Consider the following 13,728-nt stretch of genomic DNA (forward strand, 5'->3'; position numbering starts at 1 on the left):
CTCTCTCGGTAACTGTCGGTAAAAGTCGTGCAAATTCTTTCGAAACTTTCTTCAAATTATTTAACAACCGAGCTCCAATTAACTCAGCTTGTTCCGTGTTTCAATTACGTTAAACCGAGTTCACAAAGGCGATCAGTAATTAATTGGTCCAGTATAGCTCACCTGCTCGACTTTAGCAAATACCCTCAGCAAATTGAGGCCAGCTAATTTTTTAATATCCTCCTCGGTCCATGTTGGATCCTCGAGTAGGGTGGCCAACAGTTGTGGATACCTCGAAACGTCCTCCAATCCGGTAGGAGTACTGAAAAATCGTGCATTAACAATGATAACCTGGTTCTCATTCTATTCCCGATAACATCCAGAGAATAAAAAGGAGCATAAAAAAAAATAATTCGTTTGAATCAGCTGTGACGAACGATTTGTACAATTTACACTTTCGATTAATCCCTAAGTGTACGGTTGAGACGATTGGAAACTTCATTACAACGATGAAATGGTAGTCGATCAAGGCAAGCATCGATAATGATTATTCTCTGAATGCGAACGATGTACCGTGGACATTCGAAAGATAATTACAAATTTATCCCGTCGAATCCAGCTCCTATTCCAACGTGATCGATCCCGGCCACCTTTCGAATGTGATTGATGTGTGCTGAAACAGCATGGTCACTTAATAAACTCGTTCGTGCGGTGCGGGTTTAAATGTTGATTTTATTATATCCAAACAGCGTCGCGTTACCGTTTTTCGCTGTGAATAAAATAACGTCCCTCTGTACGTGTATGCACGTGTTTAATTAGGTCGAGGCGTTAATTGATGACGATCGAATAAAATGAAAGAAACGAAATCGTTACGTTCGAATATCCCAATGCGCGTGTTTTATAAGTATCAGAGAGAAAATAATATTTCAACGAAAAAAGAATATTTTATTTTATTCGTTTAAGAATTATATATCGGTATTTTGCATTTTAGATTAATCCGCGTATCGCGAACGAAATCGATTCTTTCCTATCGCTTTATAAATATTCATTTGGATAATTGTAAGTTTTTAGGCAATCGTGGCGTAATTAATTAATTCCGTATCGTTATTAACGTAAACAGGGAGGGGTAATTAATCAGATACCTTTTCATGAATAATTTGTTTTCGTCGAACGAAATGGACGTTCGTTTTTTGATAAAGAAAATTTTAATATCACGAACGGAACGATCACAGTTTATTTTATTTATTTCTCTTTTTCACGCTGCAATAATTAAGTAATTCTTGTTTAATCTTACGTACCAATGACGTCTTTTATGGTGGCCGTGCTGTTGCACGTTATGAAGTATGTATAAAATGGAACCATCGCCACTCCGCCGTTTTTAGCCTGCGAACAGATGCATTAACTTCAGATACCGATCCTGAAGGTTGTGTACCAGTGAAATGTTAGTCGCGGGAAGAAAAGCAATTGTAAAATTGTGTCGAGCTGAATAAAGCGGGTATTTCATTTCCTGGGAATGTATGGACCCATTGAATTTGCGCTTTCCATTGTGCTTTCAAAAAAAAAAAAATTCTTCTTGTTGCTGGCTTTTTGCAGAGGTCGCTTCGAAAATTATGAGGAGAAACTTGACTGGTAAAAGTTCATGAGAATCATGAAAAGGGGACAAATTGTTTCAAGGATGGAGAAAAATTTTTCTTACTGCGGATGGGGAAGTTAATTTCTTTTTATAAGAATATAAATATACGCTGACGTATACAGTTGTTCACCCCTGTACGATGATTGACCCTTTTCCTAAAAGAGTAAGAAAATATCGGACCGCGGACCAGGGAGAGAGCCCCAAGAAGGGTGACCATGGAAAGAAAATTAATTATCCTTCGTATCGCAAATATTTCTTGTTCGAAAGAGAATCGTAAAAAAATGTATTATATTAAATTTTTTTCATATTTTCAGAAAAGGGGTCAATTATTATACAGGGATCAATAACCATGTATTCTTTTTTTTCCAAGTTACTGGAAATTGTGAAAGAAAATCCTGTTCTTGCTACTTCGTTCGTCAGACAAATTTGTATGTATAATTTCGTAATTCGTTGTAAACACTTGCTGTTACGTTTACGAGAATAATTCTTGCAAGTTCAGATAATTTGAATACCAAATTCACATGGAAAATGTATATTCTGTTGGGAACGGTTTCGCAGGGCTAATGATTTATGGTTGGTCTTTACTTTCGTATTAAAATCGTTCTTCAAGATCCCAGATAATTTGTACAACAATCTAGCACGAAGAATTTATAAAATTCGACAAAAGAAATTGTAATTATTAAATTAATCGAAAATTATTTCAATTATTCTGTGCAGAAGATAATATTTACATAATTTTAACACTAATAATTAAGCAATTTTAATTTAAATTTGATAAAAAATGGCAAATTTGAAAACATCAGGTCTCTTTTTAAAATTTAGGAAAATATAATATTTCAAGTGCCATAAGTGAGGGGAGCAGATTGAAATTTTAAGGGAGGAGGTGATCCAAACTACAGCGACCCTCATAACTTTTCAGAAAGGTTGGAAAGAAAATTTGCAATTTCAAGATATATGCAAGTGGAAGACGTACATTGAAATTCGATGAGCGAGCCTCTTGCTCAAAGCAACCGCGCATTCGTAGCATTCCATATTGATTTTGTCTAGAGCCGTTTTTCAAAAGACAAGCGGAAGCGACTACGGATGCCATTAGAATCATCTGTTCCCACTCGCTTTTATGTTTATGCCAGCCTTATGGCTGGTAAAGGGGTCAGTTGAAGTTCCTCCTCGTTTCATTTTCCTCCTGCACGCGTTTCATGCACCGCTTTCGAGTTTATGATTCTGTTCGTTCGTTGAAATTCCTTATCTCCTGCCAAACGTCATCGTACTTTTATTACCTGTTTACTCTTATCAATCGTGGATAAATGAAAAGAAAAATAATTTGGAAAAAAAAATCGCTCGTACCTATTCCTCTTAAAGTATTCGCCAATAAAATTCGAAGAAATCGTAAAGTTAGTCTGTGGGAATGCAATTTCACTGGAACGGTACCGGTTCTGCATTGAAATTTTAATATCTTCAACTACTATAAATCATGTTTCTCGCTAGCTAGGATTTTCAAACGATTGATTCAGAATTCCATGAAACATTCATTGTCCACGATATCCGGTCGAGATCTCACTGAAAAATTGTACCCCTTGTTCCGTCCATGCAATTGCAAATTTAAATTGAACATCTGGTTGGATTAAATTATTCTGAGTAACATTAATAATTGGTCAACGTTCCCAGGGAACAAATTTTTGTCATTTTATTTCTATTAAAATTTTATAACTATCAGATAATTTTGATTCAGAATGGTGGGTTGAAATTGATGTAGTTTTAATTCATTCGTTATAATAAATTGTTTTAAGTTCTTCTATAAAATACAATTGATCTTGCCCGATCGATCAGCGCCAAAATCTGGATAAAGATCTAAACGATCTATAGGGTAGTAGACGATCTTTATCTTTCCTAGTTGGTTCCGAATGATCGGAGCCAATGCTCAGTGTGTACCCAGTCTTATCAGCTGTTCTTTATCTCTGTCTTCGATCGAAAATTACTGAATGCGCCAATCGGGGAGAGACAATGCTCGTCTGTCTAGTCGATACCTGAGCCGACTTAAACTACGAGGTAGCCAACGTTAATTGGGGCAGCAGTGTGGCACAGCTAATAACATGTTACCAGACAGCCCCATCGTTCGGCCTCTGATTGGTGTAACTCATCCCCTTGTAGCATCCTCGTGATCAAGTTGGTATTGATTGTGACGATGAGGCAAACACGAAATTCTTCGTTTCACCTGGCCCTTTAAACGGCCCTTTGGATAATTAGTATTATCGATAAAGTGGTGATCAATATTGATCGATCAGGTATCGGTGTAATTGGGGTGATTTTGAGGGGTGAGAATCTTAAAATTGTAGAATTTTAGGATGTTAGAGTATTCGGGTATTCGAGTACTAAAATATTAGGACATTAGGATATTAAAATATTAGAATATTAGGGTATTCGAGTTTTAGAATATTAGAATACTTGGGTATTCGAGTATTAGAATATTAGAATATTAGGGTATTCGAGTTTTAGAATATTAGAATACTTGGGTATTCGAGTATTAGAATATTAGAATACTTGGGTATTCGAGTATTAGAATATTAGGATGTTGGAATATTAAAATACGTGGGCATTCGAATATTAGAACTTTAGGATATTAGAATATTAGAATACTAAAATATTAGAATACTAAAATATTAGGATACTAAAATATTAGAATACTAAAATATTAGGATACTAAAATATTAGGATACTAAAATATTAGAATACTAAAATATTAGGATACTAAAATATTAGAATACTAAAATATTAGAATACCTACTAGAATATTATGATGATATTAGAATATTAGAATACTAAAATATTAGAATACCTACTAGAATATTATGATAATACCAGAATACTGGAATATTAGAATATTAGAATACTAGACCAATCCCTATTTTTTGAGACTCCAAGCCCATTTTACCTCCTACCTAGTTACACCAACCCACCCCTTAAAAACACTGTAACACAACTGGAGTGTCATTCAGAAAAATCAATCCGACATCTCCCCAATACATTATCAAATGAAATTTTAAGGCTGTTCTCAGCATTGTCCTCGGCATCGAGTTTAATCCCATAGATTAATTGGAAGCATCGTCGGAGAGTAATTGTCATTTGGTCGTCAGTGATTGGCAGGCGGAGGGTCTGGATAGGATTAAATTTTAATCGAGCCTCGCACGCCAGGATTAACCACTTAGTTTATCCGGTGTTATGTCGTTGATTCGACGCCGGTTACGAATCGAATAGTTGTGTAAGCTTCGTCCCATCGGGACCACTGAATCCTCTTCGCCCGGTGAAGTTGGATCCGCACTTTCTTCCTTGATTTATTCTTCGTCCAGATTTTTTTTCTACCCTCTCCACCGTTGGAATATTACTGGCTCGTGGGAGGAAAGTTGAACTCGTCTGTGGCTCGTAAATATTTCGATAATTGTTTCTACCCGGGTGTTTATAGTAGACGGCGAGCGTTTTAAAACAGATTGTACGTTCTCATTGGTCGGTCGACCTGTGTCGGATAAATCATGCAGTCTCCCCTATTGCGATCCCAATTTAATCCTACAGAATTCTCTGCAGAACTATTTTTTGCTAGCCTCATTGACCCAGCTCGTATATTATTTTATACAACCCGTGTTCTGTATCCCCAGTGACTTCTCTTTTTTTTCCCCTCCCCTGCCATTATTCCCGGTGAAAATTCCACGCCGCGTTGAACACGTACTTTTTGCCCGGAAAATGTATATCTGTTAGTCGAACTCGTTTCGAATTTTCCCCGTTTCTCAGCCGCCTGATACCCTTGCCTCGATCGCCCCTGTATACTTTGTACGATTCATTCCTATTCGCTGGATCGTTCCATTGAATATTTTAATTTTGAATAAGAAAAGGATTCTGATCGAATTCGAAGGTTCGTGTTGTAGTCTAGATATAATAATTGAAGTTAACGGCCCTATTCTACCCACTTCCAGTTCACCCCTGGGCAGAGTGTTCTGATCGGAATTCCATTTTTCAAGGGTTAATTTTATAAATTTTGCTTTCCCTGAGAATTTCTGAACAGTTGAGTGAACGATGATGTATCTATGGAAAATCTTCTCCTCTGTCGTTTTACAATTTCCATATTCGCTTGGTACACCTTGTCGGACATCCTAGGACATCATATGCAGCCGTAGTCAAAGGACAGTGTACATTTTGCAGATATGAGATTTCATATTCAAATATATACGAAGAAATGCATCTGTTTATATGTGCACGTGTAATGAAAGATTTATTGCCAGAGATGTTTCTGTGTATTTTACGTCTTTTCCCTTGAAGCCTGAGTTTTCTTTTTTTTTAATAAATTAAACAGTTGGGCAGAATTTTAATTACGGAATGAATTTAGAATTCGTATTAATTCTTGAACAGCGAAGCCTGGGTCAATCGTGGAACAGAATCATAAAATATGTACAAGGATATTAAAATCGGATCTCTCTCCATGGTCCGTCATCCGATGGTTAAATATATATTAATTAGATATGACAGGGATGGAGGGATGGAAGGGAAGCAGGGATGTAAAGAATGCAGTGATGTAAGGGTTGCAGGCATGTAAGGAAAGCAGGTATGTAAAGAATAGAGAAGGACCTAGGAGGGGCGGGTGCCAACATAGATTGCGCGGCCCTGCAAATTAGAAGCGGAGCCGCAGGGCCGCAGGTGGCCGGGGCTGGGGCCTTTTTTAATTAGATCCGTTTCTCTTACAGTAATTAACATAAATAAATAACATAAAATATGTCTAACAAGTGAAGGATATTAAACGCGCTACTCTTTCTACACGAATATTTTTACACCCTGTAGTTCAATACGATTTATATTGTTACAATTTAAGTACCATATTGTAGGCAAAAACTTTCCAAAATTTCATTAGAATATTTCCAATAGAACCGAAGTTACAGAATTTTGATCGCCGAAAGCCGTTTTGTTCCACTGTATCTCTAACCCTAGTAGTTTTCAAGTTGAAAAATGACACAGATGGACGTTTTTTTATAAAATTTTCAATCTCTATTGTATACTGTTTCATATTAGCGCCGGTATTTATAACATAAGCTTAATAATGAAATTCATCAATCGCATTAATTTTCGATACATTCTGTGTCTATTTATATTAAATTTGTTATTTGTTATCGAACGAAATGGAGTCTCGGCGTGTTGTTCCGTGAAAGGATTAAAGTTAATGCTATTCTAGTAACGTTCGATGCAACGGGCAGAGAAGTGCAAGTAAAACGTTAAAATTTATCGAGCGACCCAAAAAGGGATGTTGCTGGCCACTGGGTTAAGCATGGATTACATCATAAATGTTCGCTAACAATTTTATCTGCTCGAGTGTTTACCTTCAAAGTGATGTATTTTCTCTCCCCTTTTTAGCTGTGAGGGCCGTCATTTTCGCTGAATTAACAACGTTGTTGTAAAACCCTTTACAACGACGAAATTGGGGAGGAAACATGTTCGACGGGGAAATTTCAACTATTTATGGAAATATTTTATCGTCAAGGAATATTCACTGATTTCTTAATAAAAAATAATAAATTTGAATGGTTTTTTCCTAATTTATAGGAAAGAATATTTTGTTAACAAAATTCAGTATTAAAATGAAATTATTTAAATTTTGTCCGTATCAGAGTTCTTGTATTTTGTATATTATTGGAATTTCAAGTAGAAAAGGTTGAAACTCAATAAGAAGCTACGCGGTTGCATAGCAGAGATTCATAGAAACGGAAGTGCATAACATTCGTCTGATCGAACATTGGAATCGGTTTAACCATCCCATGCTATCCTATCGCATTTCCATACTACTAAGTTTTCCGTGTCGATGCGGTTGCACTGAAACTCACCAGATTTCTAAGCACGTCGTCTGGCACGTTTCTAGTGGAATTGCAGAGTGCCCTGGCAGCACTGTGAGAGAAAATCACCGGTGCCCTCGTCGTCTGCAGGGCCGCCCTCATTGTTCTTGTTGAGACATGAGAAAGATCCACTAACATTCCCAGTCTGTTTAGCTCCCTGACAACTGCCTAAAAAATAATTAAACAAATTTCTTTTTAATAAAAAATTACAAATTTAATAATAGAATTATATATTTTGATTTCAAATAAATTCTATTTGTTACAAGATTAATGGCGATAAAGAGAAAGCAGGGATTCTCATAATCCTAATTTTGATAACATTAATATAAATTAATATAAATTTTAATTACTAATAATATAAAATTTATAAATTTATTTAATAATTCAATCTGCTACGTTAAAATTTATAAAACATCAATCTGTGCTTGTTTATTCTTCCGAATAATTCTCTCGTTAAATTCTCAATAACAGAGCAACCCTTTCCTGCCAAACATCACCCTCCATTGATATAAATAATACCAATTGATATTAATTAAATTATCACGTCCTATAGGCATCACTGAATCATTTCCAGAACGCATCGCTGTCTAATTAAATTCGATACTACCCCTCGAGGAATATGAAATCGTTAAACGATAAATAATAATTGACCACCTGATTGAAGAAGAATTATACCCCGTTCGATTCCTCGTATCCGATTGAACAGCCGTGTAATTTTGCGAATCCGGTTAGAATGCAAATTTTGCTACCAGCTACCAATGCCAAAGAGATTACGTGATTTTGTAGTTTGCATCAGCATTACCAATCTGCAACTTTATTCGCTACTCAAATTTCGTTTTAGCAGCCTCGTGTGCGACCATGTTTCGTATTCGCTGCTGGCATGGACATTATAGAAATTAACGGGCATAACGGATGGTCGTGTATTCTGTCCAAGTCCAGTCGTATATATACGTTGTTTAATTAATAGAACAAACAGAACAACGTTCTGCAACTCTGCATTGTTATCCGTTTCCCTTTTTTTTTTGTCGCTTTCCCTCAGTGGTTGCTGTTCGTTTTATGCAATGCAATTAGAGTTTCCTCTTAGCGAATTAGATTTTATTGCTTGCTGATAGTAAATTAAATTTTTAATTCGATAATTTAACAATGTTCATTTTCTTCATTGTACTTTTTTGGAGGTAATAGTGAATGCTAAATAATTGACATATATTTGACAATTCTTATTGTCAGTTGCATGAATTGCAGTCAGAATCAAAATTAAAATTTCACTGGCATACAAGTTGGACTGTAATGAGAATCTGACTGTACGTTACAAAGCAAGGGGTTTATTACAATGTGCTATATTAGACACGCTTGTTTGCACAGTGCTATACAATGTGTTAATGAAAAGGGTATAGTGCTCTTATTTATGAAGCTAATTAATGTAACACCTATGAATTTGGAGAACTTGCAGAGGTATAATTATTCGAGATTCTTTGAATATAAATAAAAGTGCTTTTTATATAAGCAATACAAAAATTAGAAAAAGGAAATAATAATTTTAATATTATTCCATTTCTAATTTCCTATTTACTTCCCCACCATCATTTTACCTTGGCCATTAATAATTTGAATATTATTCCATTTCGAATTTCCTATTTACTCCCCCACCATTTTATCTTGGCCATTTCCCATTTCTCATTTTCCATTTTCAATTTACAATTATCAATTTAAACACATACAAATATTTGTTTAATTAATTTATCCTAAATACATATCAAATCCAATAATTATTCCCTCATATTCTTCTCGAATCGTTTTCATACCCGCGACTGAAATAATGCTACATTTTTAATCCAAAAGTTTCGCTGCTTCGAAACCGCAGCTAAATTGAATTTGAAACTCCACCGTGCAATTAATCCACTGTTATTGCCGTGTACCGTTTCGCGGGATTTTTCATACATACCGAAATTGTACGAAATCCAGCATTTTCGGAAGTTGAACAGGAAACGAAAGTAAGTTTGCCAATGCGTTATCTAAGAACTGCTGCGTTTGAACATTTTTCGACGGTATAAATTGCGGGGTACACGGAACGCGGAAAGTTTTATGGGAGTTGTTCTCGGTTTTAAATGAACCCATTATTTCGTGCGTTTGTTCGCTCGGGGGGGCGGAAGAAATTATTATACGAGTGAATATCTCTTCGAGTTATTATTAGACATTCGATGTCTCGAAATAAAACGACAATAAATAAAAGAATAGCCTTTGAAATCAAATGTTCAATACCATTGGTCGGTCGCTGTGTGCCGCGACGTTCAAACATCGGTGACTTCGCACGCGATATCGAGTGAATGATTAACCGAACGCGTTAATTACCTATTTGCATCTATTTCGAATTTTTAATTTTCGAAAATTTTCGAAAAATAAAGAGGTAAGAGGAGATTTAATTATAAGTAATTCGAAAATTTTCGAAAATTAAAAATTCGAAATAGATGCAAATAGGTAATTAACGCGTTCGGTTAATCACTCACTCGATATCGCGTGCGAAGTCACCGATGTTTGAACGTCGCGGCGCACAGCGACCGACCAATCATATTGAAATTACTTATAATTAAGTCGCCTCTTATCATATTTTTATGATTTATAAATCGCGTGACCGGTGGCAAGGGAGTAGCGTTTAAAAGGAACATTGTTAACGTCCCCGGCGCTGTCAGGGCCGTGCAATTTCGTGCAATTACAAGACGTGCCACTTGGAGATAATTACTGTGAAACGCCGGAAGGGTTGGCTAGGTACGTGTGCATGGACTTACGAGATACCCTTAATTCGGCCCGCGATTTCGCCGGGCGTTGATTAAGAAAGATGATCGTAGTAACGCGAGATACTGGGTCGAGGTATTACAGTGGAGTAGGATCAGTATGAAAGAGACGAGGGGGTAGGGGGGTGGAATCGAAGATTCAGCTAGCAGAGAAAAACGATGGCGTGTGAGAGGAGTGAAAAATAGAGAACGGAAGGAAGAAAACGTTGGCATTTCGGTTAGTGAACATTAGTCGATGGCGTAAGCAAGCCACCCCTTCTATTACGCGAAAATAGAAGAGGGAAAAAGCTGTGCGATGTGCATAGACCCGGGATGCCGATACGACCGAACCACGGAAAAAGGAAGGAACACAATGGGCATCGTCGTTTTTATGCAGGCATAACCATGCTTTAACGAGAACCCAGTGATGCTCGGCTCTTGCTTTTTTTTCTTTTCTCTCTCGGCACGCGCGATTTCATACCGCCAAACGGGGACAAGGTGTTCACCTTCGACAATTATGTGACTGATCATTATCCGTAGGAAAAGAAAATTCATTTTTACGCTGACCTAATTAAGGGTATTCTCAGTTTTAGTGAAGATTCATGAGAATTTATTTATTTTCGGAGGGGAACGTTATTCAGTTGGTACCATTAACATGAAAAAGAAAATTGCAGATTTATTTCTATTATTAGATAATGAATATTAGAAAATTTCTTAGTTTGAAAAAATGTGTACCATTATCTAAAAATATGACAATTTTCCCCATTTCCTATTTTCTATTTTCTCACTTCTGATTTACATCCCTTCACTCCCATTTGTTATTTTCCCATTTTCCCACTTCTGGTTTCCATCTCTTTACCTCCATTTTCTATTTTCCATTTCCTCGCTTTCAATTTTCATCCCTCCACTCCCATTTTCCATTTTCCCACTTCCAGTTTCCATCTCTCTACCCCCATTTTCTATTTTCCATTACCCCGCTTCCAATTTTCCATTTCCTCTTCAAATTTCCAATTTTCAATTTAGTCATCGTTTTCCTTACACATCTACTACAATTTTCCATCTCACCGAATAGTGTAAATTCAACAGTCAAGCGGAACGACAGAAAAATAAAATTCTGTCCGATTTCTATACGATTTATTCGAATCGAACGTCTCTGTCGATGCTTACGTAATGTCATACACCGTTATTGAGAGCCACTCGAATTCAATATCGAGAGACGGAAAACAAACGCGAGGAAAATCCCCTTTCAGGGACTCGGGTTACATCACTGAAATTATTTTCAGTCCGTATCGAAACAGCTAGATAAAAGCGAAACGGAGATGAAAAAGAGAAACGACAACTGGAATAAGTTTGAAATCCTCAGATTAGTGGAATTTTCAAGTAAATCGTCTGGCAGCGTTGTTCTACCCGGCTGCAATAACGATTTTATACCGACGTTGTTTCGATATACACTATCGCTCAAAAGTTATTCGATTGTTGCGGAGGAAATTGCCGATTTATTCGGGAAACTTTTATTATCAAACATTTTTTACGTTCCTAAATTGGGTACTTGATACAGGACAATGACGCTGTTTGTTGCGATCTACAACCAATCATTTGGTATCAACAATATCAACGAAACGTTAATACAGTAATTTTTGTTAGACTTTAAGCTTGAAATTGATGTATCACAAGTACCATTTTGAAATAATTTTATGTCATTAAATTATCTTGGACTTTTACATATTTTAAAATCAACCACAACTTGCTATAACTGGCAGCCGTTTATTTTATATTAAGAATATAGATGAACCCTGTAGATAGTCATTTTCAGTAAATTTTAAGCTTTAATTTGATATATCATAAGTGCTATTTTGCAATATTTTTATGTCATGAAATTAAACATTTTTGTAGTAACCTCATCATTTTTTATTGCATAGGTCTAATATTTAAATTGAACGAATTTTATAAAAATTCTCATTAATTATAATCTTAAAATTACCAAAAACTAATTTACAATAATAGTGTAACCACAATTGTTGATAGTGAATTAAAATTGATTAGAATTATTTATTGATTTCTATTGCATACACCAAATACTGACGCACGAGTGTAATTTTCAAATTACCTGTACAACGTTGCATTAAATTCTCAATTGGTGATAAGAAAATTGCTATTACATCCGGCTGATACTTTTGAGCAATAGTGTAGTCGACAGTGCGCTTGAACAATCGAGCGATGTCTGGCAATGTGGCTTGGTGCTTTCACACAAACACAATGCATCTCCGGGGTTGGCGGGGTCCTGGTGTATGTAAATGAGAGTGGAAAGAGAAAGAATGCCGTGAAACAAAGAGGAAACGAAGAGAAAGGGGTGCAACATCCAGAGAAACTGCATGGGAACTCAAAAGGGAAAGATTAGAGTAGAGGAGAGAAGGGTTTGGGGAAGATAACAGAGATGGCTTATTTGATTTACGTTCCCTCGTTTTGCGTCCCTTCTTTCTCTCGTTCGATCGTTTCTTTCCTTTTTATTTTCTATTTTTTTTTTATCGCGCGACAGGAACCACCACCACGCGACTACAAATTTCGCAGGATCGATAAAAAAAAAAGAAAAAATAAAACGTTGCATCCCTTTCTCGTCGCTGTACACAAAAAGATTCGACGGTGTTTGCTTTTTTTTTCTATCTTTTCTTTTATCGCCGGTATATCCGCGCAGCGAATGCCAGAAATTCGGCCGAAAAATTCGTCGATTTTGCTCGAACGCCTGAAACTTAGCCACGGAAAATTTCTGTCCCGAAACTGGGTCATCCTCGTTACTTCGCGAAGAATGAAGAAGCGTCGTGGAAGTGGAGCATACGATGTCATTGAATAGTTTTCATTGATTATTATTCCTTCTACATTCGTAAGTGGAGGATTTATAGTAGGGATAACAATGATCATTTATAGATCACTAGGGCAGTGAATATTAAAATTAAGGAAAATTAAGGGAAAAGGCTTTGAATTTTCCACGGAATTTAAAATGGAAATGAGTGCACGTTGGATTAATGGTAATATGTAATTAGTGCACTATGGATGCTTTTATAGGGAAAGGGTTAAGTGTAACAAATAAGGGTGACGTTTAACTCACCTTGCCGAATTCGCTAAGACCTGGCGTCGAATCCTGGGTACTGTTCGTCTCGCCAACTGAACAGACTGCCCTGCCAAGAAAATGTCTGTTAGAACTCCTTTCTTCTGGAAAAACCGCCGGAAAATTTAATAATTTTCCTACATGAACATCGCAGATTTTTCTTAAATTATAAGAAACGCAAAGTTGCAAATTCTCAATATTACTAAATTTTATATTAACCCATTTGCTACCACTAGGCAATAGGATTATATTAAATAAAATGTTAAATAAAAATATCAAAAATAAAAATTTGGCAATTAAGTTAAATAAATTTCTAAAATTAGATTATTATTACTTATCGTGTAAATTCAAAAATATATTTTTTTTAAACTAAAATTAACA

The 13,728-nt window shown here is 36.1% G+C and overlaps 1 protein-coding gene and 1 long non-coding RNA gene across 9 annotated transcripts in view; one reads left to right on the plus strand and one right to left on the minus strand.

Moving 5' to 3' along the window:
* The window catches only part of LOC117604538 (uncharacterized), a 139,009-nt gene that overhangs the window by 24,625 nt on the left and 100,656 nt on the right, over window positions 1–13,728 (plus strand). The gene's annotated exons all lie outside the window — the stretch shown is intronic.
* Window positions 1–13,728, minus strand: part of LOC117604536 (dipeptidase 1) — a 131,048-nt gene that overhangs the window by 4,324 nt on the left and 112,996 nt on the right. For all 4 annotated transcript variants that reach the window (XM_034324720.2, XM_034324723.2, XM_034324722.2 and 1 more), the window contains 5 exons: window positions 13,348–13,417; window positions 7,468–7,644; window positions 1,278–1,362; window positions 577–652; window positions 163–301 (listed from right to left, as the gene is read on the minus strand). In XM_034324720.2, the coding sequence (XP_034180611.1) occupies window positions 163–301; window positions 577–652; window positions 1,278–1,362; window positions 7,468–7,644; window positions 13,348–13,417 (547 nt within the window). The remainder of the gene's footprint in view (window positions 1–162; window positions 302–576; window positions 653–1,277; window positions 1,363–7,467; window positions 7,645–13,347; window positions 13,418–13,728) is intronic.

This window comes from Osmia lignaria, chromosome 7 (genome assembly GCF_051020975.1).
Source record: "Osmia lignaria lignaria isolate PbOS001 chromosome 7, iyOsmLign1, whole genome shotgun sequence".
NCBI classification, from domain to species: domain Eukaryota; kingdom Metazoa; phylum Arthropoda; class Insecta; order Hymenoptera; family Megachilidae; genus Osmia; species Osmia lignaria.